Source organism: Tachyglossus aculeatus, chromosome 2 (genome assembly GCF_015852505.1).
Source record: "Tachyglossus aculeatus isolate mTacAcu1 chromosome 2, mTacAcu1.pri, whole genome shotgun sequence".
Taxonomy (NCBI): domain Eukaryota; kingdom Metazoa; phylum Chordata; class Mammalia; order Monotremata; family Tachyglossidae; genus Tachyglossus; species Tachyglossus aculeatus.
The window spans coordinates 33,717,888-33,745,469 of record NC_052067.1 but is presented as its reverse complement, the minus strand read 5'-3'; the positions used below and the strand labels follow the sequence as shown (position 1 = coordinate 33,745,469).

At 40.4% G+C, this 27,582-nt stretch overlaps 1 protein-coding gene across 3 annotated transcripts in view; it reads right to left on the bottom strand.

Annotated features, from left to right (window-relative positions):
• Positions 1-694: 694 nt before the first annotated feature.
• ANKRD28 (ankyrin repeat domain 28) overlaps positions 695-27,582 on the bottom strand; it is a 152,239-nt gene continuing 125,351 nt past the window's right edge. For all 3 annotated transcript variants that reach the window (XM_038760534.1, XM_038760543.1, XM_038760525.1), the window contains 13 exons: positions 27,295-27,321; positions 26,639-26,713; positions 24,813-25,014; positions 20,398-20,485; positions 20,178-20,295; positions 17,589-17,808; positions 11,674-11,761; positions 11,503-11,586; positions 11,238-11,383; positions 9,948-10,030; positions 8,390-8,472; positions 4,342-4,433; positions 695-2,730 (listed from right to left, as the gene is read on the bottom strand). In XM_038760534.1, the coding sequence (XP_038616462.1) occupies positions 2,444-2,730; positions 4,342-4,433; positions 8,390-8,472; positions 9,948-10,030; positions 11,238-11,383; positions 11,503-11,586; positions 11,674-11,761; positions 17,589-17,808; positions 20,178-20,295; positions 20,398-20,485; positions 24,813-25,014; positions 26,639-26,713; positions 27,295-27,321 (1,593 nt within the window). In that variant the 3' untranslated portion in view covers positions 695-2,443. The remainder of the gene's footprint in view (positions 2,731-4,341; positions 4,434-8,389; positions 8,473-9,947; positions 10,031-11,237; positions 11,384-11,502; positions 11,587-11,673; positions 11,762-17,588; positions 17,809-20,177; positions 20,296-20,397; positions 20,486-24,812; positions 25,015-26,638; positions 26,714-27,294; positions 27,322-27,582) is intronic.

Below are 27,582 nucleotides of genomic sequence, written 5' to 3'. Positions count from 1 at the left end.
GCAGAGAGCATCCACAGAGGTGTGCCAATCTTGATGCGCTGCGTGGCTCCAATCCCATCTTTGGAGAAAGCTCTGACACGCTGTCTGATATCTTGAGCCCAATGGCTCAATTCAAGTGGAATATTAAATTAATAAAGCAATCAGTTACATCATTTTTTCACAGCCTTTAGGGAGCCAGCAGATGGGAACTCACCAGCAATGAATGTTATGCCAGGTAGCACCTTCTAAGCACCGAGTTAATTAAAAACTGAGGTCACTGTGCAATGGATCTAGGTTCTTCGGGTCTCAAGTCACATGTATGTGCATGAGCATACATGAATTAATATGCACATATCCATAAAGTGTGACTGGGTCACTAAGGGGACAACCTCGGCTGATTTCTGAAAGACCTTCTCCTCCTCTCACACATACACACACACAAAATTCAAAAGAGAATGGGATGCATCAGCAAGGAAAAACATACACACTACGGAGAACTCTCTCCATAGTTTTCAGAGGCAACAATTATACAACAAGGAGTTCATTAACTTTATCCAAGATAATGCTCAAGAAAGTATCATCAAGAGTACAACTTGTCTGATAAGGAAATGGGGAAGACGACGACATCTCATCTGAACGGTAACATCCATTTGTAGGTGCAAACTGAGTAAGGACTTGAGGTGGGGGAAGGTCCTTAAAACTCTAACAGTCGAAATCCCAGAAAAAACTGAAATTCTTTATAGTTTTCAGGTAAGATACAGATACAAATACATTATTCATTAAATACAACTCACATCTGGGTTTTATTATACTCCGTAAAATATACAGGAATCTTGATGTACTGAAAGAGTGCAAGTAAATACAGTATTCAAGCAGTCACTATTTCTATGTACATGCTCATTAATTTTCAAAAAACCCACAAAATTATCAAATAGATCAAAATACTGTTTTGTGTTTTCACACTTTATGTTCAGAAAACCAGCTGATAATTTACAATGTCATTAAGGTTTCCAGTTTCACAATACAAAAAGGATAAAATAAAATTGGGACTCGATTGGCTGCAATTTTACTTATATTTTACCCGGCCTTGCAAGAATACCTTGCGTGTGTGTGTGTGTGTGTGAGCCATTTCACTTGAAACAGTAACAGTTATGGTTAAAAAGCAGAACCAAATAAAGTAAATAGTTATACTTAACAGACAAACCAGCTTATTTTTGTTATTTGTGAGACAGTCTACTATTCTTCAGGCAATTGCTTTTCCCAGCATAGTGGCCCGTCATAAATAATTCCCCAAGTCTGAACAGGACCTGCATCTTTTGTTCGCTTTCCAATGTTCTGTAACACAGATCTTTCTTTCAAAAAGACTCCACATGTACAATGGATACAGAGATTGCTTCTTCTTTCAATTCTTCATTCCTTTCCCCACTCCCAACTTCACAATTTAAAAAAGATACTATAGAGGCCCCAGATCTCCATGACACACCTGAACGATGTGAAGACATGGGTGAACTTGTGGAAAAGTCCATTTCTCCAGGGCCACACAGTTGCAACAGGGTGTCAGGAAACAATTTTGCAATTTCACTCAAGTTTCACGCTCCCGGTAAATTCCCCAATGTCGTAAATAAAAATAGCTCAATTTAAAAACCTAAAAGTTAAAAATCTGAAACTGTGCAATAATAATAATTGTCCACCCCCCCCACCCCACCCCTCCCCTTGTTTATACACTGTACATGAATCACCCTGACTGCATCCAGTTAGCTGGTTTTCAATTTCAACAATATAAAAGTATGACAAATTCTTTTTCTTTTCATTTAAAAGAAAAAACAAAACTGAAAAATACATCTGCTCTCTCTCATGGTACATTTAATACAGTGTCGGAAGTCTGTCTGATTTAAAAAAAAAACCCAACATTTAAAACCAAATCTAAGCTTCATTTCCAGATATAGTAAAGTTTGTTTGTTTTTTTTTCAACTTTTCATTGACCCTATTCCAGTTTCCCCAAAAAGGTAATCATTAAAAAAACCTTTAAGTTATTTGGTCCTTTGGCAATTTGCTGTGCACACAATGCCTACTGTACCAAACTCAATTATTGCCTTCAAATTTATGGTTCTATTCATAGGATTTTGATCTAGTGTCCCCTTTTCATGTAATAATAGTGTTGCTTATCTCTGCAGACTAGGGTGCCCAGTGTCCTGAAATCACACCTGGCCCTTCAAAAGAAAATGGTAATTTACGGCTAGACAAGGCAGAATTTTGCTCCGTTGTGCTTGCCGCGGTGAATCTATGCTCCCTTTAAATCCTCCTTCTAATGTTACCACATGAATCTGTCACACTCACCCACATTTACAGCTTTTCTCTTAAGCCAGTTTTGTATTTGAACCATGACTGCTTTTCCCTCCTAAGAAAGCACACAGTTCTGATCTTCGGTGCTTGGAATCACTCTTCAGCCATCCAAAGAAGCCTTTCAGTAGGTTTCAGAATCAGAGTCATTGAGTTCATCCTCTTCTGGGTAAGGGTATCCATCTTCCCTGCCAATGTTGTTGAAACTGCAATAAGAGCTGTGCTCACTCCGCATGATTGGCAAGGAGTCAAAGGTGACAGTTTTTGAGGTGTTAGTGTAATGATTAATGGCATTAAACGTTAAGGATGGTATTGTGCTGCTTGATGAAACAGGCATCATGGTGGCCAAAATGAGAGCGAGGCAATCAGCAACATCCTTATTGGGTGCACAAGCCAAAGCTGGAGTGTACCCTAGAAGATAAGATAAAAACCTCCACATGAAAGAATTCTAGGTCAGAAATTTGGAAAGCTGATGCGCTCACGCCGCGCTTTCCATCCCAGATTAAGAAAAATCAAATGAGAAACTTTAAACGCAATTTGAAGGGGGCGATGGCAAAGCTTAAAGGAACCCACCTTCCAGATCGCTAAGCACTTAGCTCGTGTCAAAAACGGAATTCTGACTTCTCTCTAGAAGTTGCTGGATAAGTGCAGTATTAAGGAATACTGGAAGGTCAGTGACTGATATTAAGGGTCTTTGTACATTACCGAAGTTTTGGTTTTGTTACTTTAATTAGAGGGATCGATCCCTTCCTCCGAGTGAAAAGCAAAGGACTTCTACTTCACAGCCACCTTGTAAACAACACTGCCAGTGTTGTGGGAATAAATCTAAAATCACTGATTCAAGTCTGGACTCACAATTCCATTTTCTGATGAGGACTGACTGACACTAATAATAATAATAATAATGTTGGCATTTGTTCAGCGCTTACTATGTGCAAAGCCCTGTTCTAAGCGCTGGGGGGGTACAAAGTGATCAGGTTGTCCCACGTGGGGCTCATAGTCTTAATCCCCATTTTACAGATGAGGGAACTGAGGCTCAGAGAAGTTAAGCAACTTGCCCTAGGTCACACAGCTGACATGTGGCAGAGCCGGGATTCGAACCCATGACCTCTGACTCCAAAGCCCATGCTCTTTCCACTGAGCCACGCTGCTTCTCCAAGAATTTTAAAGAAAGACTAACATGAATGGACAGACGACGTGGCTCTTCTTCAAGCTCAATGACAAAGCCTCTTGGTTGAGGTGGCGAGAGCACCACAAAATCCACCACCACTATAAAATACTAACTGCCTGTTTCCTCCCCCAAACTAACCGACTTTAAACATTCTCGGTCACCTGTGAAGAGAATTGTTCACACACTGATCTGAGGCAACTGCATGGGGGCAAATTCAGTTGTTAAAACCTAAGGGCCCCCAAGAGAGGCCAATATATTACATGTAGGCATGTACATGCCATCTGAATAATAAATTGCCCGGCCCGGCTATTGGAACTCAATGCGCTATATTCTAAAAATAAAAATCTAGCCTTAATTTGTATTTCTCTGGTGTAGGTCCCCCACGACCTTTCTAGCGTTAGAAACTTTATATTAAAGGTAAATCCAATTAACACTAATTGTGATTTAGTGGTCTGATTCAGAAGTCTGAAATCCTTGTCATTTCCCTGCTCACGAAATGGAATTGTTAGCATTTCTCTTTACCCATCCCATTCCAAAGGAGCTTCCACCTGCTTATTTCAGGGAAGTGGGCCTCATTTCTCCCCACCCTGTGACAATATGCACTTCCCAAAAGGAGACAACGTTTTGGGGGTAGAGCCCATAGCGAGATCGCTACAATAACTCTGCTGCCTGCAGAGTAGGCTACAAAGAGAGCTCACTAGTCTGACTTCCAGTGTTGCTCCGACTATTACCCCGACACCCAGGCTCAGAGAGAATTAACAGTGATCATTTTCAACTCTCACAAACATTCAGGCCCAAAAATATCCCCGAAGGCAATTCCCTAAAGGCAAAATAGTGTAGAAATTAGTTACCATTTTCATCTACAGCAAGCACACTTGCTCCTTTCCCCAAGAGTTCTTGAACTACCACTGTAAGTCCATTTCGGGCAGCAACGTGCAGAGGTCTGGGGGGGGAAACCCAAAAATATAGTGACAGAATTAGCTCTACAAAACACTTTTACGGAAAAGTATTAATACCATAGAGGCTAGAGCATCGCAACACTCCTTCTCCTGTGCCACTGATGACATTTAGCTGGGCATATCGCTGGACTCCAGGGCCAGTATAGAAGCCGTACTTGCCGCCTTCTCTGTGGCTGTGGGGGCTGGCTGAATCATCTCCTTCTCCAGTGCCAAGGGGCGAGGGGATGGAGTGAGAGGGGAAGGGATTGTCCACTTCCCTGCCCAGGATAATAATAATAATAATAATGGCATTTATTAAGCGCTTACTATGTGCAAGGCACTGATCTAAGCACTGGGGAGGTTACAAGGAGATCAGATTGTCCCACGGGGGGCTCACAGTCTTAATCCCCATTTGACAGATGAGGTAGCTGAGGCACAGAGAAGTTAAGTGACTTGCCCAAAGTCACACAGCTGACAATCGGCGGAGCTGGGATTTGAACCCATGCTCTGTCCACTGAGCCATGCTGCTTCTCTGCCTGCAATTCCTACTCAGCTGGTCCATTCTCAGCACTGCTGATGCTTACTGACAGCAGCAGTGTGAGGGGGGGGTGTCATTCATGGAGGTAGGAGAGACAAGTTCATTCCCACGGTGCAGTGGAAGGGAATGTCGCACCCCTAAGGGCATCTGGGAGAAGCAGTAGTGCTGGCTTGGTCTCCACTGAAGATGATGGGAATTTCATAAGTTATCGGACTGAACACCACATCCTCCTAGTTGAGGGCAAAGGTGACGAACTGTCAGTTCCAGAAGCAGCGTGGCTTAGTGGAAAGAGCACGGGCTTGGGAGTCGGGGGTCATGAGTTCTAATCCCGGCTCTGCCACTTGTCAGCTGTGTGACTCTGGGCAAGTCACAACTTCTCTGTGCCTCAGTTACCTCATTCGTAAAATGGGGATTATGACTGTGAGCCCCACGTGGGACAACCTGATAACCTTGTATTTATCCCAGTGCTTATAACGGTGCTTGGCACACAGTAAGCACTTAACTGATACTATTATTATTATTATTTTGGCTCTTACCCAGCTATAAGGGAGGGAGGGAGCCAGGTGTGCCTACTCTTCCTGTCCAAAATATTATGGAAGTGAAGAAAATGGCATTAGTGCCAACTGCGCTAAGTCCAAAGGGGCAATTGCCCCACCACCCACCATGGACGACTTGCCTTGTATCTATGGAATCTTGTCAAATGTGTTTCCTAATTTATTACAAAACTCCAAAATAAATCATTGTACATCAAGAGCTGCCTGTCTATGCAGCTGTGAGCCATGTCGTGAACATTTGGGATTGAGAATAAAGCTGAACTGTAAATCTTCTTGAGAAATTCTGAGTCAGTCCAGCACCGAACACTATACAGTCAAATGGGCTGAGCACTGCTTATTAATGTTTGCTCTTGTTGATATCTGTTACTTGTTCTCTTGAGTAAAATTTTTATCTGAATGATCCGTAACTTGTTTGGGAACAGCATAAGCATTTCTTTAGATTTCTTTAAATTTTCCCTGGATTTGTGTGCCAAGTAAAGGCGGAGCAGAGTGAATACAGCTCTAGAAAGAGAAGAGAGTAGGGTGGGGGTGGAGAACTTGGAGTCTTGGCAGAGCAAAGTTGCCCAAAGCAGAGTGTGAGGAAGAAACCTCGGCCAAACTACAGTTGATGAAAACAGAGTGGGTGTTGATAGGAGTTTTTATGTAATCAAGAGCTTGGAAATCTGAAAGGGGAAGGAGCAAGGGGAGGAGAAAGAAAAGCACTTCTGATGGGGAAGCAACAGTACCGTGAGAGGATCCTACACCTTATTTATCATTAGCCACCGAAGCTGAGAATACCTGTTGCAGCACCAAGAGACAGGTGTGGGTTATGTTTGATGGATACCTAAGACAGGTGAAATCTGCTCTTCAGAAGTAACTCTGAGTCAATCCTATGTGCTGAGAACTTTTGGGATTCAAAAAAAAAAATCTAAGTGAGTCTGTGCTTCCTTACGGTTGCTTAATCTGTACTTCACAGTATCTGATAACAAATGAATCGATTAATGGGATTGAAAAACAAAAGGAAAGGTTAGAAAGATGTATTTTTCATCCTAGTTTTAACACTGAATCTGGACAGGCTAAATGGTGAAACATAAAAGGTCAACAAGAAAAGAGAGATTAGGGTCTGACACTAAAAGACCGTCCAATAATACGATCAATCAATCAGTGGTATTTACTGAGCTCTTATTGTGTGCTGAGCACTGTACTAAGTGCTTGGGAGAGTTCAATACAATAGAGTTGGTAGATATGATCCCTACCCAAATGTACTTACTGACTGCAGGGGATATGCATACAGAAAACTAATTTTGCTTAATCTGTACTTCACAGTATCTGATAACAAATGAATCGATTAATGGGATTGAAAAACAAAAGGAAAGGTTAGAAAGATGTATTTTTCATCCTTCTAGTTTTAACAATGAATCTGGACAGGCTAAATGGTGAAACATAACAAGTCAACAAGAAAAGAGAGATTAGGGTCTGACACTAAAAGACCATCCAATAATACGATCAATCAATCAGTGGTATTTACTGAGCTCTTGTGTGCTGAGCACTGTACTAAGTGCTTGGGAAAGTTCAATATAATAGAGTAGGTAGATATGATCCCTACCCAAAGGTGCTTACTGACTGCAGGGGATACGCATGCAGAAAACTAATTTCGAGGAAAATCCATGAGTCAAGCAAGGAGTTTAAAATTTGTGGAATCAATGTTGTTTTGTGGTGAGAGCAAGAAGAGAATGGAGAGGCTAGAAGAATGATGAAGTTTGGTGACAGACTGAACATATTCCAGAAAGGACTATTGTAAAAAACAAATGAAAAACCAAATCTTTCTAGAAATGAAGATTCTGCCCCCTTCCCACAAAAAACAAAGAAAAAAACAAAGGAATATGTTATAAACTATGAGTTGGTAAAGGAGAGTGGCATGGAAAGGCAAAATTGCAAAAGTACACCCTATGAATGTGAGGTGATGGGATGAGAATCATTTCCAGGTATTCTTTGAGCAATATGAGAATCAAATGTCCTTAGAACCTCTAAGCAGGAAGTTTGAATGGTTAAAGGCAACAGTCATGGACTTTTTACCATAGGATCAATTTAGAGTTACCTTTGGTACTAATATAATTTGTACCTGTCCAAACAAATTATGATTTTTTTTATATCTGGGGATAAACCTTACCCCCTAAGAAAGTGCAATACATTCAATTCCTTCCCCACTTCATAAACTACAGACCACCATCCTCCCCAACTTCAAAGCTCTATTCAAATCACTTTTTTTATGGATTGCTAAGTGTCTAATACAGGTCAGGCACTGTAGTGAGTTCCGGGGTAGATATAAGTTAATTAGGTTGGACACAGTCCACGTCATCATCAATCGTATTTATTGAGCGCTTACTCTGTGCAGAGCACTGTACTAAGCGCTTGGGAAGTACAAGTCGGCAACATATAGAGACAGTCCCTACCCAACAGTGGGCTCACAGTCTAAAAGGCCTCACAGTACTAATCCCCATTTTACAGATGAGGGAACTGAGGCACAGAGAAGTTAAGTGACTTGCCCAAGGTCATCCCAGAAGTCAAATGGCAGAGACAGGATTAGAACCCAGGTCCTTCCAACTCCAGCCCCGTGCTCTATCCACTAGGCCATGTTGCTTAACTATGTGTTACCTAAGTACTTGGATACGTACCCTTTAAAAGCACTTGACGCTCACTCCACCCATAGTCCCACAACAATTATGGACATAAAATTTCCTCCGCTAGACTGTAAACTCCTTCAGGGCAGGGATTATGCCTATCAACTCTGTTGTACTGTACTCTCCGACGCAGGGCTCTGCACACAGTCAACATTCAATAAATGCCACTGACTGATTCAACTACAAGTTAGATCGGTAGCCATACTTACGTTTGCAAGGCTGCATTAGTTGCATTGATGAGGTTTCTATCTGTTATCTTCTCCAGGATTAACAAGGCACTAGTTTCATGACCCTAAAACATGGTGAGAAGCCTTAGAAAACAAACTGTTTAAAGTATTGATTCAGCAATTAACTTTGTTCCCTGACATGCTGGAGAAAAGGAGGTGCTGCTTGTCAAAAATCTGGTTGACAAAGTCGGGGAAACACTCTCAGACGGGGGATTTCCACAGTTAAAAAGGAGGGTTAACGAGGAATGAGTAACTAGGAGTAAAGCCCTTAGAGAAGGCTGTTAGCGCAAAGGCTAAATTCATTCACTCATTCAAATGTATTTATTGAGCGCTTACTTTGTGCAGAGCACTGTACTAAGCGCTTGGGAAGTACAAGTCGGCAACATACAGAGACAGTCCCTACACACCAACGGGCTCACAGTCTAGAAGGGGGAGACAGACAACAAAACTAAACATGTAGACGGGTGTCAAAATCGTCAGAACAAATGGAATTAAAGCTATATGCACATCATTTACAAAATAAATACAATAGTAAATATGTACAAGTCAAATAAAGTAATAAATCTGTACCAATATATACAAGTGCAGTGGGGAGGGGAAGGAGGTAGTGTGGGGGGCATGGGGAGGAGGAGAGGAAAACGGGGGCTCAGTCTGGGAAGGCCTCCTGGAGGAGGTGATATCTCAGTAGGGCTTTGAATATTAATAATAATGATAATAATAATAATAGAATTTGTTAAGCGCTTACTATGGGCAAAGCACTGTTCTAAGCGCTGGGGGGGATACAAAGTGATCAGGTTGTACCATGTGGGGCTCACAGTCTTCATCCCCATTTTTACAGATGAGGTAACTGAGGCACCGAGAAGTGAAGTGACTTGCCCGAGGTCACACAGCAGACATGTGGCGGAGCCGGGATTCGAACCCATGACTTCTGACTCCAAAGCCCGGGCTCTTTCCACTGAGCCACGCTGGGACGAAGAGATCAAGTGCGGTGTGGGAACACAGTGCGGTTAACTGAACTCTGGTCACACAAACTCAGCTACTTGGGGGGCCAGCACCAGAGGTTGAAACTTTAGTTCCCTTAATTCATTCAATCGTTTTTATTGAGCGCTTACTGTTATTAATCAGACTGGCAGGACGCCTTTGTGCCTAGGTTTGGTTGCCCAATGCAGTCCTTCTAGGATTCCCCAAAGAGACCCCAAGGTAAATATATATATTTACACGTAGCTTGACTTTCTTAGCTCTGTACCTACCATGGGATCTCAAGTGAGGATTTAAACCTATTCTGATCACTGTAAACGCTTACTGCTGGGTGGATCCTTACCCACAAGGGACCAATTAGCCAAGATTACTCTGGCATTAAGGGATGTAAAAAAAAATGCCTCTAAATTAACGTGCAAATGAACATTCACAATACGTAGCTATTCACGTAGCTTTTTTCAAGGAGCTCAAACTTCATTTTTGATGAAATAAAATTTCCATCATCACCGCTTCCGACTTTTATCAACAACACTGAAAACACGGCTTCAAAATGAGTACCCACCTTGCTGCAAGCCAAATGGAGGGCTGTGTTTTTACTGTTATCTTGCAACGTCAGATCTGCATTAGCGCTGCTAACTAGCATCTCTGTGGGAAAAGGAAATTTGCATTTATTTTTCCACCGAGGACCCGTGTCCTTGGTTTTTTACAAATTAATAAATTCTGAAAAATACACAGGGAAGAGCAAAAGTGAAAGGAATGATATTTATACATTTAAACATTTGAAAGTTTAAATACAAGGAACACCCGACAGTAGCTTTAATCACTGTCTACCCTTTATGGGAAAAGAAAAGCCAGAGCAGCCTTACCTCTTGGTTTCCTGTTTGACACATGGGCAATGTCAGGTTCCAAAGGAATTTTAAACAGGGGTTGGGAGACGCTGCTCATGATCCTGACCCCCCTTAACCGATACCTTGATTTTCCTGGGCTAAAGGACAATTAGGGATATGGGCCCCCAGCTAAATGTTATCGGCGGCTGCTACATTCATTCATTCATTCAATCGTATTTATTGAGCGCTTACTGTGTGCAGAGCACTGTAGTAAGTGCTTGGGAAGTACAAGCTGGGAACACATAGAGATGGTCCCTGCCCAACACGGGCTCACAGTCTAGAAGGGGGAGACAGACAACAAAACAAAAGGACAGGTGTCAAGTCATCAGAATAAACAGAAATAAATACATATTTATATATTACATATTCATTCATTCAATCGTATTTATTGAGCGCTTACTGTGTGCAGAGCACTGTACTAAGTGCTTGGGAAGTACAAGTTGGGAACATATAGAGGTGGTCCCTGCCCAACACGGGCTCACAGTCTAGAAGGGGGAGACAGACAACAAAACAAAACATATGGACAGGTGTCATCAGAATAAACAGAAATAAATACATACTTATATATTACATATAATATATGTGTTATATATAAATACATATATAAGTATATAAATAAATAGAAATACCACATGCAGCAAGGAGAATGGAGGGAGGGCAAAACAGATCTGTGCTAGTCTCTCTGTTTCCCACCAACCTCCATGCATCGCCGAGGTAGAAGGAGAGAGCGAAGTAGACGCACTCCCACCGGCACTAGTCAGTTTGGTGGGAATGTCCATGTGTGAATTGGGAAAAGGGAAGAAGGCAAGTGTGAAACAATGGAAAATTGAAGAGGTGAGGTGGCAGGGGCAGGTGCATATTATCCAAACTGGTTTCTGTCAATGTAGAGGACAGATGAAAACTGCGAAGGCAAAGAGAAAGTGAATATTATGAAATGAGTAAAAACCCTCCGGCATCTTATTTACCAACTGTATTTGTTTGTCCGTTTTCCGCAGCCATCATTAGAGGTGTTTTCCCAGAAGAATCTACACAATTTACTTGAGCATTATGAGTGAGAAGAAGCTGTAAACACTCTACATGGTCTGTAAAGGCAGCTGCATGAAGAGGAGTTCTGCAAAACAGCCAAAGAAATGCACTTATATTCCAAATAGACAATATACATCGTGTTCTCAGTTGCAAAAATTATTCCACAATTTAAACAGAGCTGATCTTGACAGCATTCGTTCTCACCTTCCTTTTGTATCTGTTGAATTCACAATGCTGTTGCCCAATGAATCAATTAGCATTTCAGCAGCACTTTCATTGTCATTTATCCTAAAAAAAAATAAAATCCTAGTGACACAAAAAACAGAAAATACCTCTAATACTGTATTTAAATTAATTTACTTTAGTTTTCCTTACACAGCACAATGCAATGGGCTGAAAGAATTTCCTTCCATTTTCTGGAAGACTTCCTGTTCTAGCAGAAGTTCTACACAGGTCTCGTGACCTAGGCAGGATAAAAAAAAATCAGTTATTAAAATCCAAGGAGTACTATATCAACATTTTTACAGCAAACATAAGAATGCTGAAGACTTGATTTTAAAACATCCTCTTGTGTAAAATGAACTATTTACTGAACTAGTTTTTTAACAGGCCAAACAATGTGTTCAAGTTCCCTTACCATCCCTTTATTTGGCAGCCAATTAGAATATTTCACTTTACAGAATAGTTCAGCAGGATAATTTAAAAATTATGAATAGTAAAAAAAACTAACTTTTAAAAAACAAACCCACAAAACCCATCTCATATAGTCTTGCAATTAAACTATGTAAATCTGCATTATTTTCCTTTCCGATCTGAAATTATTTTTGTTTCAGCACCCAGGATTTGCTTCTAAATTTGATTCCTCTATCTAGTCCAAAGGATTTGCATCCAAATGAACTAAATTAAAAAAGACCAATTCAACATGCCTTTATTATTCTATGCCTTTATCAATAAGAGTGACAGAAGAGTAAAAAAAAAACATTGCCATTAATCCTGCAATTGCTGGCTTAAACAGAAGGTGGTTGAGGTGGAAGCTGACTAAAAACTGCCAGGCTCAAAGGACTTTATCCATCGCAACCAAGCATTACCCTAAATAAATTGAATTTTGGTTCTGACCACAGAGAAATGATTAAAAAGGAGATGAACGATATTGTGTCATTTGTTTAAAAAAATTATAAAAAAATTAGGAAATTACTGCACTTTGACTAAGGCTAGACAAGCTCACTACGCTAGTGGGAAAACTTTAGCATGCCTTTGTAGGAAGTTCTGGGCTGTGTTAGGTTCCAACTAAGTAAGGAACTGCTTAGTCCTAGTTAGCATTCATGTCAAATTTCCCAGTAATTCCTTTCAAGCCAGTATGATCCTGGCCGGACTAAAAATTTAAAGACAACTTAGTTCTAACTGTACTATTGGCTACTAATGTGTGTTTGGGCATCACCCTTATTCTCTGGTTGTTTGACCCAGCCAAAAATATGGATATGAATCCGCTTAATATGAATTAAGAGGATAAATGAGGTAAACTCATATACACCTAACTCCCTGCTCACCCGTGTTGCTAAAATTGAACCCATCAGGAGGGAGCTCCTCAAAGTCTCTCACCCTGCTACTGTGAGCCCGCTGTTGGGTAGGAACCGTCTCTATATGTTGCCAACTTGTACTTCCCAAGCACTAAGTACAGTGCTCTGCACACAGTAAACGCTCAATAAATACGACTGAATGAATGAATGAACCCTTTACCACCTCGGCCATCTCAAAGAAGGAGATTTCTGGACTACTTTCAAAATCTACCACTTCTAACAGCGCCTCATTCCGCCTTCTAAAAACACTTGTGCTCATTCTTCGATTCTCCTGACCACCACACCACCTTCAACCATTCACTCTATGATGACTCCTTCCCTTCAACCCTATCCTAAAATAAACATTCCTGGATCGTACTCCATCTTCCAACTATTGCCCCACTTCTCCCACTCCTGTCCAGGTGGTATATACTCTCTGTTTCCACTTCCTCACCTCCATCTCACTTTGTTGCACACAACAATCTGATGTCTGTCCTTTCACTTCCCTGAGAGTGCTCTTTCCAAAGGCCCCAGAGAGCTCCTTCTTGCTAATTCTAAGGGACTTATACTGTTCCCTTAATCACCCTTAACCTCTCGACTGCCATTAAAGTGAAAGTAGTGTGACCTAGTGGACAGAGCATAGGCCTAGAAGTCAGAAGGACGTGGGTTCTAATCCCAACTCCGCTACTTGTCTGCTGGGTGACCTTTGGCAAGTCACTTTACTGCCTCTATGACTCAGTTCCCTCATCTGCAAAACGGGGATTAAGACTGTGAGCCCCATGTGCAACAGGTACTGTGTCCCCAATATGATTAATTCGGACAGTGCCTGGCAAATAGTAGGTGCTTAACAAATACCATTAAAAACACAAAACACTGCTGGGAAAGACTGCTCCCTTTCCCCCCAAAACACTAAGAAACCTGCTCTCTGTTGGTTCTTTCCATGTCTCTGGTTGTGCCTTTTCAGTCTCTTTCACCAACCTCCTACTTTCCGTGTGTGGGTTCTCTTCTCTTCTTAACCTACCACCACACCCTTGGGGAGTTGATCTGCCCTCATGGCTTCAACTACCACCTCTATGCAGATGACTCAATCATAGCACTTAGTACAGTACTCAATAACTACCACTGATTAAGGTAAAGTCTTTTACAACACTAAGGGGACCCTGCAGTCAACCACAAAAGCATTTCTGATGATAAATTAGTTCTGCCATAATGCATGTTTTATTCCTTGTTTTGGCTAGAATGCTACTGAAGAATTAGGAAAATGTTCTTCTGACAATACGGGTAGAATATGATACACACAACTGGAAGAAATGAATGCATGCATTTATTCTAGGTATTCTAGAGGCAATTTTGCCCTTAATCTGGTATTCTGCAAGAATGCACCTTCTGCTTTAAGGAATAAGTGACTATGTTTTACTGCACTACAACGAACAGCCTTCACTTGTCTTTTCAACTACTCTTTCACTGCTCAAAACAGCCAAAAGAAAGAAAAAGAACATAGTTCCAAAATAGTCTGCTTAAATTGACTACGTCAAATACACACCTGGAACAACAGGGTATATTCTGTTACTTTAAACCTCTATCTTTTTCATTTTCTTCCTCACTTCATTTTTCAATTCATATACTTTATGAGACAGAAATATCCTATGAAGTCAACTTTTAATGGCTAAAGACCCAGATTTTGGTTTCCTAGTTTCCCCTTCACCTCTCTGTAAGCTGCTTGGCCATTCCACAGCTTTTTCTACAGAACACCAGGGACAGGGTTTAAAATAGTAAACTCCTTTAGTTAAGGGACTATATGACTTGCTACTATTAAACTCTCCTAAGCCTAGCACTTAGGTTGCATTCAATAAATATGACTGATTGAGTGAATGTCAGTCACTTTTGCCATTTCAATAGCTTTAATTCACGGTTTTCTGGAGTAGAAAGTTGAAAATAATGGCTAAGAAGAGGTTTTGTAATAATTGTGAATGCAATCTTAAATTATCTTTCATTTACTTCAGTAATAGATAATTCCCTGTACTAAGAGCAATTCACATTTGTCATACCTTTTAACAAACGTAGTCTAATGGAGTTTTTGTTAACGAGAGATGAATTCTCTGTTTTAGTTTTACTGAGGGTCCCTTTTTTGACATAAGGAACGCTTGGAAGCAAAGCATGAATAAAATGGTGTCATTCTGGCTCACCTTTTGGAATTTTATTACTAGGAAAATCAATATCAAAGCTTTCAAAGACATTAGAACATTTCTTCTCTTTCCACAGTAATTCAGTTTGCCAGGATGATACCCCCTCTAGACTATAAGCTCATCGTGAGCAGGGAACATATCTACCAACTTGTATTATATTCTCCCAAGCGCTCAGTACAGTTCTCTGCACACAGAAAGCGCTCAATAAATACTATTGATGAGGATGATAATGATGATGATGATGGGTGACAAAACCATGAAGCTGCACATTCTGTAAAAAAACCAAACCTGAAATTTATGTAGGACTGGGAAGGGTTGGTGCCTGCTTCCTAAATTTCACTGTTGATTATTTTTGCTTCTTACATCAAATGGCTATTCATTACCACCTTCTGTACATGCACACTTCTCTTTCCTTGGAAATTGCTGTTTAACTTGGGAAGTACAGCATTGCATAAATGCTGAGATCTCACAGCTGTCTGACACCATCCTCAAAGCTACATTGTAATGCCAAACAAACAAACAAAAAAACAAAAGACGATTTTTCAAGTAAGTCTTAAAGTGAAATTCTGACATTGCTGATATTATACCTACTGGGTTTGAGGGTCCTTAATCTCTGATGGTCAGAGCTGTTTTAATCACAGGAATCAGTCAATAATACAGCTTTGCTTAAAAGTAATAAACCTGAGCGGCTCTTTCATTGTCTTTATTTTCAATTTATCAACACAGTCTTAAAAAAGACTCTTTCTTTCCTTTAAACTTGATTCCTTTCCAACCTTTTGAGAGTATAAACGTGAAGCACATAATCAAGAAGAGATGGTCAAATACTAACGCCCTACAAATATATCTCTAACCAGTGCAAGTTGAAGTCCTTCCCCACTCTGAAATATTTTCTCTATGTGAACAAATCTTGCGATATAAAATCTTACAGCTGCTATGACCTTCACTTTGCTAGCCATAAGCTCAAAAAAACTGTGTACATACTAGAAAATACTAGAAAAATCAATTATAAAAACAGGGAAGTCAGAGTGGCAGTTTTATGGATTTCAAGTATGATAGAAAGTGTTGACCAGCTACTTTCCACTTCCACTTAGAAGAGAACAAGGGTTTAGATAGTTAAAGTGAAGGATTTAGGCTAGATACATTGAAATAGACAAGGATGGAGTTTGGGAGATTTCTTTGTAAGGCTTTATAAACAGTACAGTCTCATTTCCCGTGCATAGTTTACACCGAGGTCTTGTCTGCAGTGAGAAATAAATTACATAATTTCTCCAAGTCTCTTCCAGGCCTATTAATATGGGTGCTAGGTAATACACTGAGAGGGACTGATAGATGAAAATTAAAGGCATACAGCACCTACCAGCCCTTAACACAGAGCATATTGTAAGAATCTCACCAATCAAGTCTTCACTCTGCTACCTCCCACAATAGCTCCTATAAGTTACTAGGGAGCAGAGCAGAATAGTGCCCATAAACTCATCCTCCTTGAACCATGTGAGAAAGCTTTGTGTCCCCTGGGCAACAGATGATTCCTGCTGGCTGTAGACTTTAATATACAATAATTTTCTCCCTGCACCAAGGTAGAGACAACATTTCACCTGAAGCATTGTCTGGCTGCTTTTCAAAACCATCTTACCTCTTAGAAAAAAGCCATTACATTATAGAGGGATCGTTTTCCTTTCAAGAAAGAAGTTTCACTGAGCACCCTAGAATGTCATGTTGTATACCTATGAATATATGCGGAACACATATACCTTTTTCATATTGTACGGAGTTTTTCTACTATAAACTTATCTTCTCCATGAAGCCTCCCACTCATCTGTTCCTCCATCCACAAAATGATTTTGGCATAAGTTAATGCTGTAGTGACCAGCCAGGTCAATAGCTGCACGCTGCACTAGAATGGGGCACAGTGGAGCTTACTATGATGCTTTGGCTAAAGCGAATGCTCAAATATCACTGACAGTGAGGATGAACATGATGATGATGACAATGATAATACTGTGACTCACGAGGGGCAATACTCTTTAATACTCTTCCCTACTCATTTAATTATTATCGAAAATATTTATTTTATTTTGTGAGTATGTTTGGTTTTGTTCTCTGTCTCCCCCTTTTAGACCGTGAGCCCACTGTTGGGTAGGGACTGTCCCTATATGTTGCCAACTTGTACTTTCCAAGAACTTAGTACAGTGCTCTGCACACAGTAAGCGCTCAATAAATATAACTGATTGATTGATTGATTGAAAATACGCTATCAAGTACAACCAACTGTACAGGTGTTTTTCTGAGTTGAATTCTCCTGGACCATCTGAATTCAGGATAAAACAAAGGCATATTCAGTTTACAAAGGGCAAGTACAGCCAACCTATGAGAATTTATCGTCACGGTGGCTCCCTAGGTGCAAGACTCAACGATTCAGTAGTTGAATTTTAAATTTATCTGCATCTGGCAAATGCACGCACCCTGTCCCCCAAATCATTCTCAAACCCAACTGCTATTTCAAGCTGTCTTATAAATCCTATTGTTTCACTGTGCCAGAGTACATTACCGTTGTAGCAGGCCCAGTGAAGTGATGTATATCCATGATTGTCTGCTACGGTAGGGATGGCATCCATAGATGCTGCTGACTGTAAGAGGGCACCAAGAACACCGATATGGCCACAAGCCGCAGACAAGTGTATGGGTGTCCGACCCCTACTGTCCTTTAGTAAAGACTTAGCACCGTGTTGAAGCAACGCATCTACACACTCTTCATGTCCTGTAACTGCCTGAAAGAGATACAGTTTGCAAGTGTGCAGAAGAATGAGTCATATTATTCTATCACAGACACACACGCACAACATAAATAATTAGCAGGCGTTCTCCCAACTTATACCACATTTTTTTAAAACAGTCAAGTTATGGTAATATACTTTTTTCTATCATTTTGCTTAAAACTTGACATTATCTTTGACTCCACCCTCTCTTTCAACCTCCATATATAAATTGTCGCCAAATCCTACTGGTTCTTCCTCAACATGACGGATGCTCCCCATCCAAACTGTGACCATCCTGCTTTATACACTTGTTACACCTTGGCTTAACTACTGCATCAGACTCCTCATTCACCCACAGTTTCTCCCTCTCTAAGGCTGTATATCACTGTTGCCCGAATCATTTTTCTAAAATGTTATTCTGCACACACCCTAAAATGCAAAACAACATTTTCTACGTCAATCTCTTTCGCCGGCTCATCCTCTGTCGCTCAAGGCTCAGTTTGGGGTTTCCTTTTTTCTCACTTCACACTCACTCTTGGGAAGAGCTCAATTTACTCCCAATGCTTCAACTACCATCTCTTTGCGTATGACTCCTGAATCTACCTCGCTAGCCCAAAACCCTGTCCCTTCTCTGCAATCCCTCCTTTCCTCCTGCCTACCTTTGCTGTCTATCCTGCTGGCAACTCAAGCAGCGTGGCCGAGCAGAAAGAGTAGAGGCCTAGGGGACAGAGGACCTGGGTTCTAAACCCTGCACAGCCACCTGCCTGTAGTGAGAATTTGGGCAAGTCATTCAATTTCTCTGTGACTCAGTTTCCTCAACAGCAAAATGGGGATTCATTTCCTGTTCTCCCTCCTACTCAGACTGTGAGTCCCATGTGGAATCCTTATCAAATGGGACTGTGAGCCTGTTGTTGGGTAGGGACCGTCTCTATATGTGGATGATTTGTATTTCCCAAGAGCTTAGTACAGTGCTCTGCACACGGCGCTCAATAAAAACAATTGAATGAATGAAATATCATAATTAACTGAAGCTCACTGAAAAAAAAAAACTGAACTGTTTTCTCTCACTGACCTCCCTGCCTCTAGTTTTTCACCATCCCTATCTTTCCCACATCAAAATGGTAACTGGCATTCTCTTTAGCACCCTCCTCTCTTTAAATCCTTCCCTTTCATATGGGGTAGACCTGAGGTTTTCCCAAATTCACCCCTTTTGAAATCACATCATGTTCAAGAGGCCTTCCCTGATTGATTTTTGATCTCCCCACTTTCCATCGCTTCAACTGCCACTTTAGCATCACCTAGACACTTGGGCACTCACATCCACCCTGCAGCACTAAATACCTAGTACTTCTGCAATCTATAATTCATTTTAAAGTCCATTTCCCTGATAGATTTTAAATGCTTTTTAGGCAGGGATTATGTCTAATAATCATACTGCACTCCCAAGTGCTTGGTATACCACTAACCAAGTACAGGTACTGAGTAAATTCTATCGATTGATTACTGATCCTTGTAGATAACAGGTATTTACGAATTCTGTTTCAAAATCAGCATCTGAATCAAACAATTTTCCTAGCACATAACTAAATCCAAATAGTTCCCTTAGCCAAATGGCAGGGAAAAGCAGTAAAGGGAAAGAAATCCATAAAACGTTACAAGTCTTTTGGACAGGAAATGGGTGTTTTCAATCAGTCACACTTATTGAATGCTTACTACGCACAGAGTGCTGTACTAACACTTGGGAGAGTATAACACAACAGAATTAGCAGACAAATGAGTTTACAGTCTTCTTTTTGTTGTACTTTCCCAAGTGCTTAGTACAGAGTTCTGCTTTCAATAGGCACTCAAATTTCATTAACATTACAGTGAAAATTCAAAGGTGGTGGAGTTAGAGGAAAAAGAAAAAAGGAACATAGGCTCAAGGAAAACAATGAAAATAATGAGAAGGGGGAAAATATTTTTCTTTCCCTCATTTACATCTATTTTCTTGAATTTGATTATTTTATTTAATTTTGATTAAAATTTTTATTAATTTTATTAACTATTTATTAATTCATTATTAGGTGTCCTTTCAGAGGGTGGGGACTAGTATTTCTAACAACCACACAGATTTGTTCGGGGCCCTTCTCAGTTAGTTGATTGTGTACAAAAAGAACAGTTAAAAACTACTAAAAGTTTTGGTAAAAGTTGGGTGGTTTTAAATTGTAATTTTAAACAGTCTAAACTCAAATTTTAAGAGTAGGTAAATGGAGAGCAGGGAGATTAGGGAAAATATAATTTACTGGAAAAAAAGTATTTAAAGTAAAGCCTAATCAATCTTCTCCTAAATTACAGTACGTTATAATTGTGTTCTGATGTAAAGAAGGAAATGTTTTTCATACCCCTCTATGTAATGCAGTCCTTCCCCACTTATCTTTGGCATCCACGTTTGCTCCTTTATTCAGTAGTGAATAGACACAATCTGTGTGCCCATTTAAAACAGACAGCATCAAAGGAGTCCTACAAATGAGACAGAGACTATGTTACAGAAAAAGTTTCATAATTAGCCCCTTTTTGCACCCTGTGAATATTAGCAAGCTAAAGATTTGCCTTTTTACTTACTGTCCATTTCCATCTTGAATGTCCACTGCATTCTGTGGTTCTGCATTTCCAATTAATAGCCGTAAGCACTCTGAATGACCATTTGTCGCTACAATATATTTTTAAAAATTAATGACAATTATTAGAAATGTTAGTGACGAAGTTAAAATCATTTTAATCCGTTGTAGCTTTCTGTACTTTTAAAATTGCCCTGTTGACAAGATAATAGCCCAGATTCAGCCTTAGAAACTTCTGACTGACATCTCAATAGTTATCATTATCACTACCACCTTAATAATGATGGTGATGATGATAATAATAATGGGATTTGTTAAGCACTTACTATGTCCCACAGACTGTTCTATGCGCTGGGGTAGATACAAGGTAATCAGTTTCGATACAGTCCCTGTCTCACACGGGATCACAGTCTTGTTCCTCATTTTACAGGTGAGGTTTCTGAGGCACAGAGAAGTTAAGTGACTTGCCCAAGGTCACACAGCAAACATGCAGCAGAGCCGGGATTGGAACTCACGTCCTCTGACTCCCAAGCTGGTGCTCTTTCAACTAGACCACACTGCTTTCTCTAATAAATCATTAGGAAAGCAACAGTTGTTAAAAGCTACAACTGGCTCCTTGAAGTTAAAGTGAAGAAACCCAAATATCCAAAATGCTTCTTTTTAGGCAGGACTGAATCATTTCTTTAAAACCCTTACTTAACCACACTCACATTCATGACTTTAAAAATGAAGCGTCAATTTACAGAATCAAATTAACAGGGTAGGGTCTACACCTTCAGTGTGGGGATCCACTTCAAAAACATAAGCATTGGAGCCTGCCATTTAGGAATTGCTAGATGCCAGCCCCGATAAAGAAACACTACAGGATGCTCTACGGAACGAATACAGTGCTAATATGACCAAAGAGAAGCATGATAATGTTTCAATTAAAGACGTAAAGCCCTGGAAATTAAATACTGGCAGGCGGTAGGGGATTAAAAAGGAGGTAATGTTTGTGCATTTTTTTAAATACAGGCAAGATTTACAATATTACTACACTTGCTCTATACTGGATGGTTTTTACGAGCTGCTTATCTGAAAGTACGCGCTTCTACATAGTTTCTTCAGAGTTCTGGCTGTTTGGGGGATATTTTATTCTTGACTACTGCACATGGATTCTAATTCTAACTTTAATTTTCCCATATTCTCACAAACGGGAAAATGCTCAAACATCCTAGAGTGCAGGGAGCATCTTGTACGACCTTATCTACATACAGCACAGTCACAGGGCTGCTCCAGAAGAACGACTCTGCGTAAATGTGCAAATAGTGGCCTCCATGGGTTTGCACAAGTGCAACCCGCCTGACCCTATAATCAGAGATGACCCAGGCAATCACAGGCAATGTATTGGGAAGTCTGTCAAACGATCAATCGATTGTACTTATTGGTCGCTTAATGTGTGCAGAACATTGTCCTAAGTGCTTGGGACAGTACACCCAATGGAGTTGGTAACTGACACATTACCTACCCACAGTCTCAAGGAAGAGGCAGACATTAATATAAATAAACTACCAGGATAATGAAAAAAGGACCCCCTTACATGCTGCTGTTTATCTTGGCGATGCTGAAATTATTGAACTACTTATTTTATCAGGTATGATATGCTCTAATAAAAGCTCATTATCTATATCCTGATTTCTAATCAGGAAGAATGCATTCCTCCATGGGGTTATGGAGACCATAGCCTTAGAAGACTTCGCATGTGCTCAGAATTAACCAAGGTAGCTACTAAATCAAGCTTGTTTCACTCTCTACTGTCATTGTAGTTTAAGGTGTCAGACATGTGGTTGGTCTCTTTGAAGTGAAAGTAAAACTAATTTCAGTTTAAATCTAGAGTGGTATGTCTCTTGTATGGGTGGGTTTTTTTTTTTTAATATCACTTTATGTTCAACTTGGACAAGGATAAACTTTCCTATGTGGCTTTCAAGTAGTTTTACTTGATCTCAGTGTAACATTACATATTAACATTGTCTCATGGGTTTAAGCATGTGGCAATCAAATATTCTTAAGCGTTAGTTCTGAGCTATTCAAGTATACTTATTCTGATGACTTGACACCTGACCACATATTTTGTTTTGTTGCCTGTCTCCCCCTTCTAGACTGTGAGCCTGTTGTTGGGTAGGGACCGTCTCTATATGTTGCCAACTTGTACTTCCCAAGCATTTAGTACAGTGCTCTGCACACAGTAAGCGCTCAATAAATACGATTGAATGAATGAACAAACGAATTACAGATATGTACATAAATGTTGTGCGGCTGGGGGCAAGGCAGAATGAGTAAAGGAAGCAAATCAGGGAGATGCAGGAGGGAGTGGGAGAAGGAGAAATGAGGGCTTAGGAAAGGCCTCTTGGGGGGAGATGTGCCTTCAATAAGGCTTTGAAGGTGGGGAGAGTAACTGTCTGCTAGATATGAAGAGGGCATTCCAGGCCAGAGGTTGGCGGTGAGGTAGATGAAATCGAGGTACAGTGAGAAGGTTGGCATTAGAGAAGCAAAGTGTGTGGACTGGGTAGTAGTAGGAGATCAGCAAGGTGAGATCCTGAGATAGGAGGTGGCAAGGTGATTGAGTGCTTTAAAGCCCACTGTAAAGAGTCTCTGGTGTGCAGGTGGATGGGCAAACACTGGAGATTTTTATATAGAAACGATCTGTGCAACAGACTGAAGTATGATGGAGGCAGGGAGGAAAGCAGGGAGGCTGATACTTTAATAGAGGCAGGATAGGAGAAGTGCTTAGATTAACGCTGTAGCAGTTTGGATGGGGAGAGAGAGGGGCAGGTTTTAGAAATGTTGTGAATGTTGAACCAAAAGGATTTAGTGACAGGCTGTATTATGTGGATTGAATGGAAGAGGAGTCAAGGATAACACCAAGGTTACGGGCTTATGAGACAGGAAAGATAGTGAGGTGTCTACAGTGATGGGAAAATCACGGGGAGGACAGGGTTTGGATGGGAAGATGAGGAGTTTTGTTTTGGACATGTTATGTTTCACGTGACGGCAGAAAATCCAAGTAGAGATGCCTTGAAGATAGGAGGAAATGCAAGACTGCAGAGAGGGAGAGCGATCAGGGCTGGAGATGTGGATTTGGGAAGCATCTGTACAGAGGTGATAGTTGAAGCCACGGGAGTGAATGAGTTACCCAAAGGAGTGGGTATATGTGAAGAATAGAAGGGGACCCAAACTGAGCCTTGAGGGACTCTCACAGTTAGAGGATGGGAGGCAGAGGAGGAGCCTGTGAAGGAGACTGAGAACGAGTGGCTGAAGAGATAAGAGGAGAACCAGGAGAGGACAGTGTCAGTGAAATCAAGGCTGGATAATGTTCTCCGAAGAAGGGAGTAGAGGCGATTGGATTTGGTAAGAAGGAGGTCATCTGTGACCTATGAGAGGTTTGACAATCATCTCACTTACCACTCCAAGAGGTAATATTTCTTACAAGTATTAAATGAATCCCAACATTTTCAAATTTTTTCACTGCAAAAAGGGTGCAAGGTCCTCCGAGTAAACACTGAACTCCTTTCCCCTCCCTAAACAATCGTGCTTTTCTTCGGTCTGTTCAATAGTTCATAACATTATAAAATAACTAAGCAAAATACTTTATGTTTCACCTCTTACTGGAGTGTGCTTTCAGAGTGCATATAGCAGTTCCTAAACGTCAATTTCCAGAAATCATGATGCTGCCTACTGAAAAGGAACAATTTACCAGAGAAGCAAAAACACATTATACAACTGACCTTCAAATTCCTTGTTGAAAACTTCAGGTCAGCTAAATAAACTAATTTTACTAAAAATGATTGTATTACTCCATTGCTTCATTTCACTGGTGATAGGGAATGAGTGCCAGCAAACTCTCCCTTAGCTATCTTTTTCACCATTTCGTAAACCTCACTAGATACCAAAACATACTGCTGTTGCTAGGTAATAATAAATCCTTTCACAAATTAATATATTGGTTTCAAACATGTTTTCTACACATGTGTTAATCTAATGCTTCACTAAAATTAGTCTGTGCTGTCAAATGCTGGGGGCATAAATCCATGAGACAACCCAGAGGTCTTGTTTGATGACACTTGTAGAAATACGGCCACGAGAATTCAGGTCAGGCCCTTATCAGAGAACAATAAGAAGAATAAGCCCCATGTTATTTATCATCTGATCTGATAATGCTAGCACTGCAAATTTCCAAATTATCCAAAAAGATGCTTACATATGTTGTTGTGGTGCATCTGCTTTCTAAAAACAGATTCACTCCAGAAGTTTAAATGTTACACAAACTTTCTTCTAATGTAAAATACATTCAGGTGCGCCAGCCTATGCCAGTGTAGAACCTCTGTACACTCTAACTGGAAATAATTTGAAATTATTACTGGAAAGGGCACAAGGAAATACCTGCAGCATGTATTGGTGTTCTTTTCACAACATAATCTTTGACCAAGATTGATGCTCCCTGATTAATGAGTACATCCACACATTCAACGTGTCCCTTAAAAGCTGCAAGATCCAGAGGAGTCCTTCCGTTATTATTCCTCACATCAAGATCCAACAAGGACTGCACCAATACTTCCAATGCTTGATGGTGACCATGATAGGCCTAGGAGAAAATCAAATGAAATTTTAAAAAGTGTATCTGCTTTTGAAACTCTTCACTTTAAAAACATCTAGGAACAAACTTATACGTATGAAACCAAAATCCCATCATACTATACCTAAATTCTAAAAATTCAGCCTCACTAGAAAACAAATGGCTCTTGGACAATGGTAATATTTCTTTGACAAGATGTTTCGGATACACCACTAAATAACCTCTCACTGACTTGAAGCAATACTGTGTAAATAATCTCCAAAGTCAGTTCCTTGCTTCTTTGAAATTACGGGGGGGAGGGCGGGAAGAGACATTTTCCCTGATGGAACTAGCTAAGGAAAGCATCCAAGCTGATTTTTTACGGGAATCCAAGATAATCTAAATTCAGCAGGTGGAAGTTGGGATTGGATGAGTGAATGGGTGTCTGAGTGTCAGAGCAAATTAATATTTGCATATCTATGTTGATTTTATCACTTGGAAATTTGACTTGCACCCAATTTTTTGTTCAGCTGCTTCATCCTGATGCTTTCGTATGGCTTCCTGATTCACAGTTGCTCTTCTTCTGGCTTTCACTATCTGCAAATATGGTCATTTTTACTGTCTCCTCCAACAGACTACCTGTGTGTCTTGCTATGCTTGCACTCTCCCAAGCACTTAGTAAAACAGTGCCTAGGCCTCAGTAAGTGCCCAATAAATGCCACTTTACTGTGTCATGTTTTAGATGCCTTCACGTTGGGGAGGCAGAAGAAACGATGGAGAGATGATTAAGCACTGAATAGAGCAGCAAAGTCTTCCAAAAGATTGACTAAATACAATTTAAGATCAGTCACTCATATTTATTGAGCGAGGTGGAGTAGGAGGGGGAAAGGTGATTGAGTGCTTTAAAGCCAGTGGGGAGGAGTTTCTGTTTGATGCGGAAGTGGACGGGAAACCATTGGAGGTTCTTGATGAGTGGGGATGCCAAAGATGTGAAATTATTTTAATATTCATAACGTTTCGAGACTGACCTTATAAACCATATGCTAAACATATACCAAGCATTTTTAAGTTATGTAAAATTATGTTGGCAATCTAGAGATTTGGGGGCAAGGAAGACCAATTTTATTATTTAGCAATACAACTGGATAAAAAGTGAGTATATGAGGACTTTGCCACTTCAGAGATGAAGCAGGGGTGCTTCCAAATTTGTATAATTTGCCAGACCCCAAGTCTCTTACAAAAAGGGAATAATTTACTAGTCAGCTATGCCTATTTATAAAAAATGCAACAAAGCCTTCTTTTCAATACCATCATCCATAGCTTAAACTTGACCTTAGCTACACAAGTTTGGAATGGGGACCCAGCATGGCCTAGTGGAAACAGTTCAAGGCTGGAATCTGGACACTTGCCTGCTGTGTGACTTTGTGCAAGTTGCTTAACTTCTCCAAACCTGTTTCGTCACTCGTGAAATAGGAATAAAACACCTGCTCTCCCCCCTCTTACACTGGGAGTTGTGTATGGGACAGGGATGTGTTCGATCTGCTTATCTGCAGCTGAACCTACATTAAGCACAGAGCTTTTTACATAGTAAGCACTTAATAAATACCATTACTAGATACAAAATTATCACAGGGATTGCAAGTTTAATACTTACAGCCAAATGCAATGGGCTTATTGGTGCTCTGTTTTCTGAATCGTTCAGCATATCTGTACCCGAGGTTTCCATTAGCTAACGGGGAAAAAAAGACAAGGTTTCTAAATGCGAGAAACTGTACTTAGGAAATACTCTTGGTAACAGGGTTCCTCAATCTTTTTCACATTGATATTCCTTTCATCTTTTTGGCTTGCAAGATAAAGATGTTCTGTAATCAGAAAGTTTTCAAACTGACATTTTAAGTGGGAGTTTCTGAATCCAAGATAACATTCATAGATCTGAGAGCAATGGTCTTAGTGAACAGAGGACAGGCAAGGGAGTCGGAAAGATCTGGGGTCTAATTCCGGCTCTGTCACTTGTCTGCTGTGTGACCCGTGGCAAGTCACTTCAATTTTCCGTGCCTCAGTTCCCTCACCTGTAAAATGGGGATTAAGACTGTGAGCCCCAGGTTGGGCAGAACCGGTGGCCAAGTCGATTCTGCTTGTATTCACTCCAGCGCTTAGTACAGTGCCTGGCACACAGTAAGTGCTTAACAAATACCACAATTAATCTAAACACCTGCCTGAAAGTAGGACTACATCTCTATATACATGCACCTACACTGTTTTAACACGGTCATTATAATAGAATATAATAGAAAAAACATACACACTTACAACATCTAGAGGAGTTTCACTTGCAATCTGAAACAAATTTCAAAAGAAAATGCCATGTCACAAATACAGTTTTACCAGTGTGTAAGAATTAAATGCTGACTCCATGCCCACATTTATATAAAACTACTTTGCTACAATTTAATTTGGAATTTATCTCTGGAGGTCACTGTAATGAGTACCTTTGCTTTCCAAGTGCCTCTGCATCAACTCTGCACTTGGATCTGTATCCTTTGGGCACCCTGTAATTTTTTTTAATATATTAATGCCTGTCTCCCCCCTAGACTATCA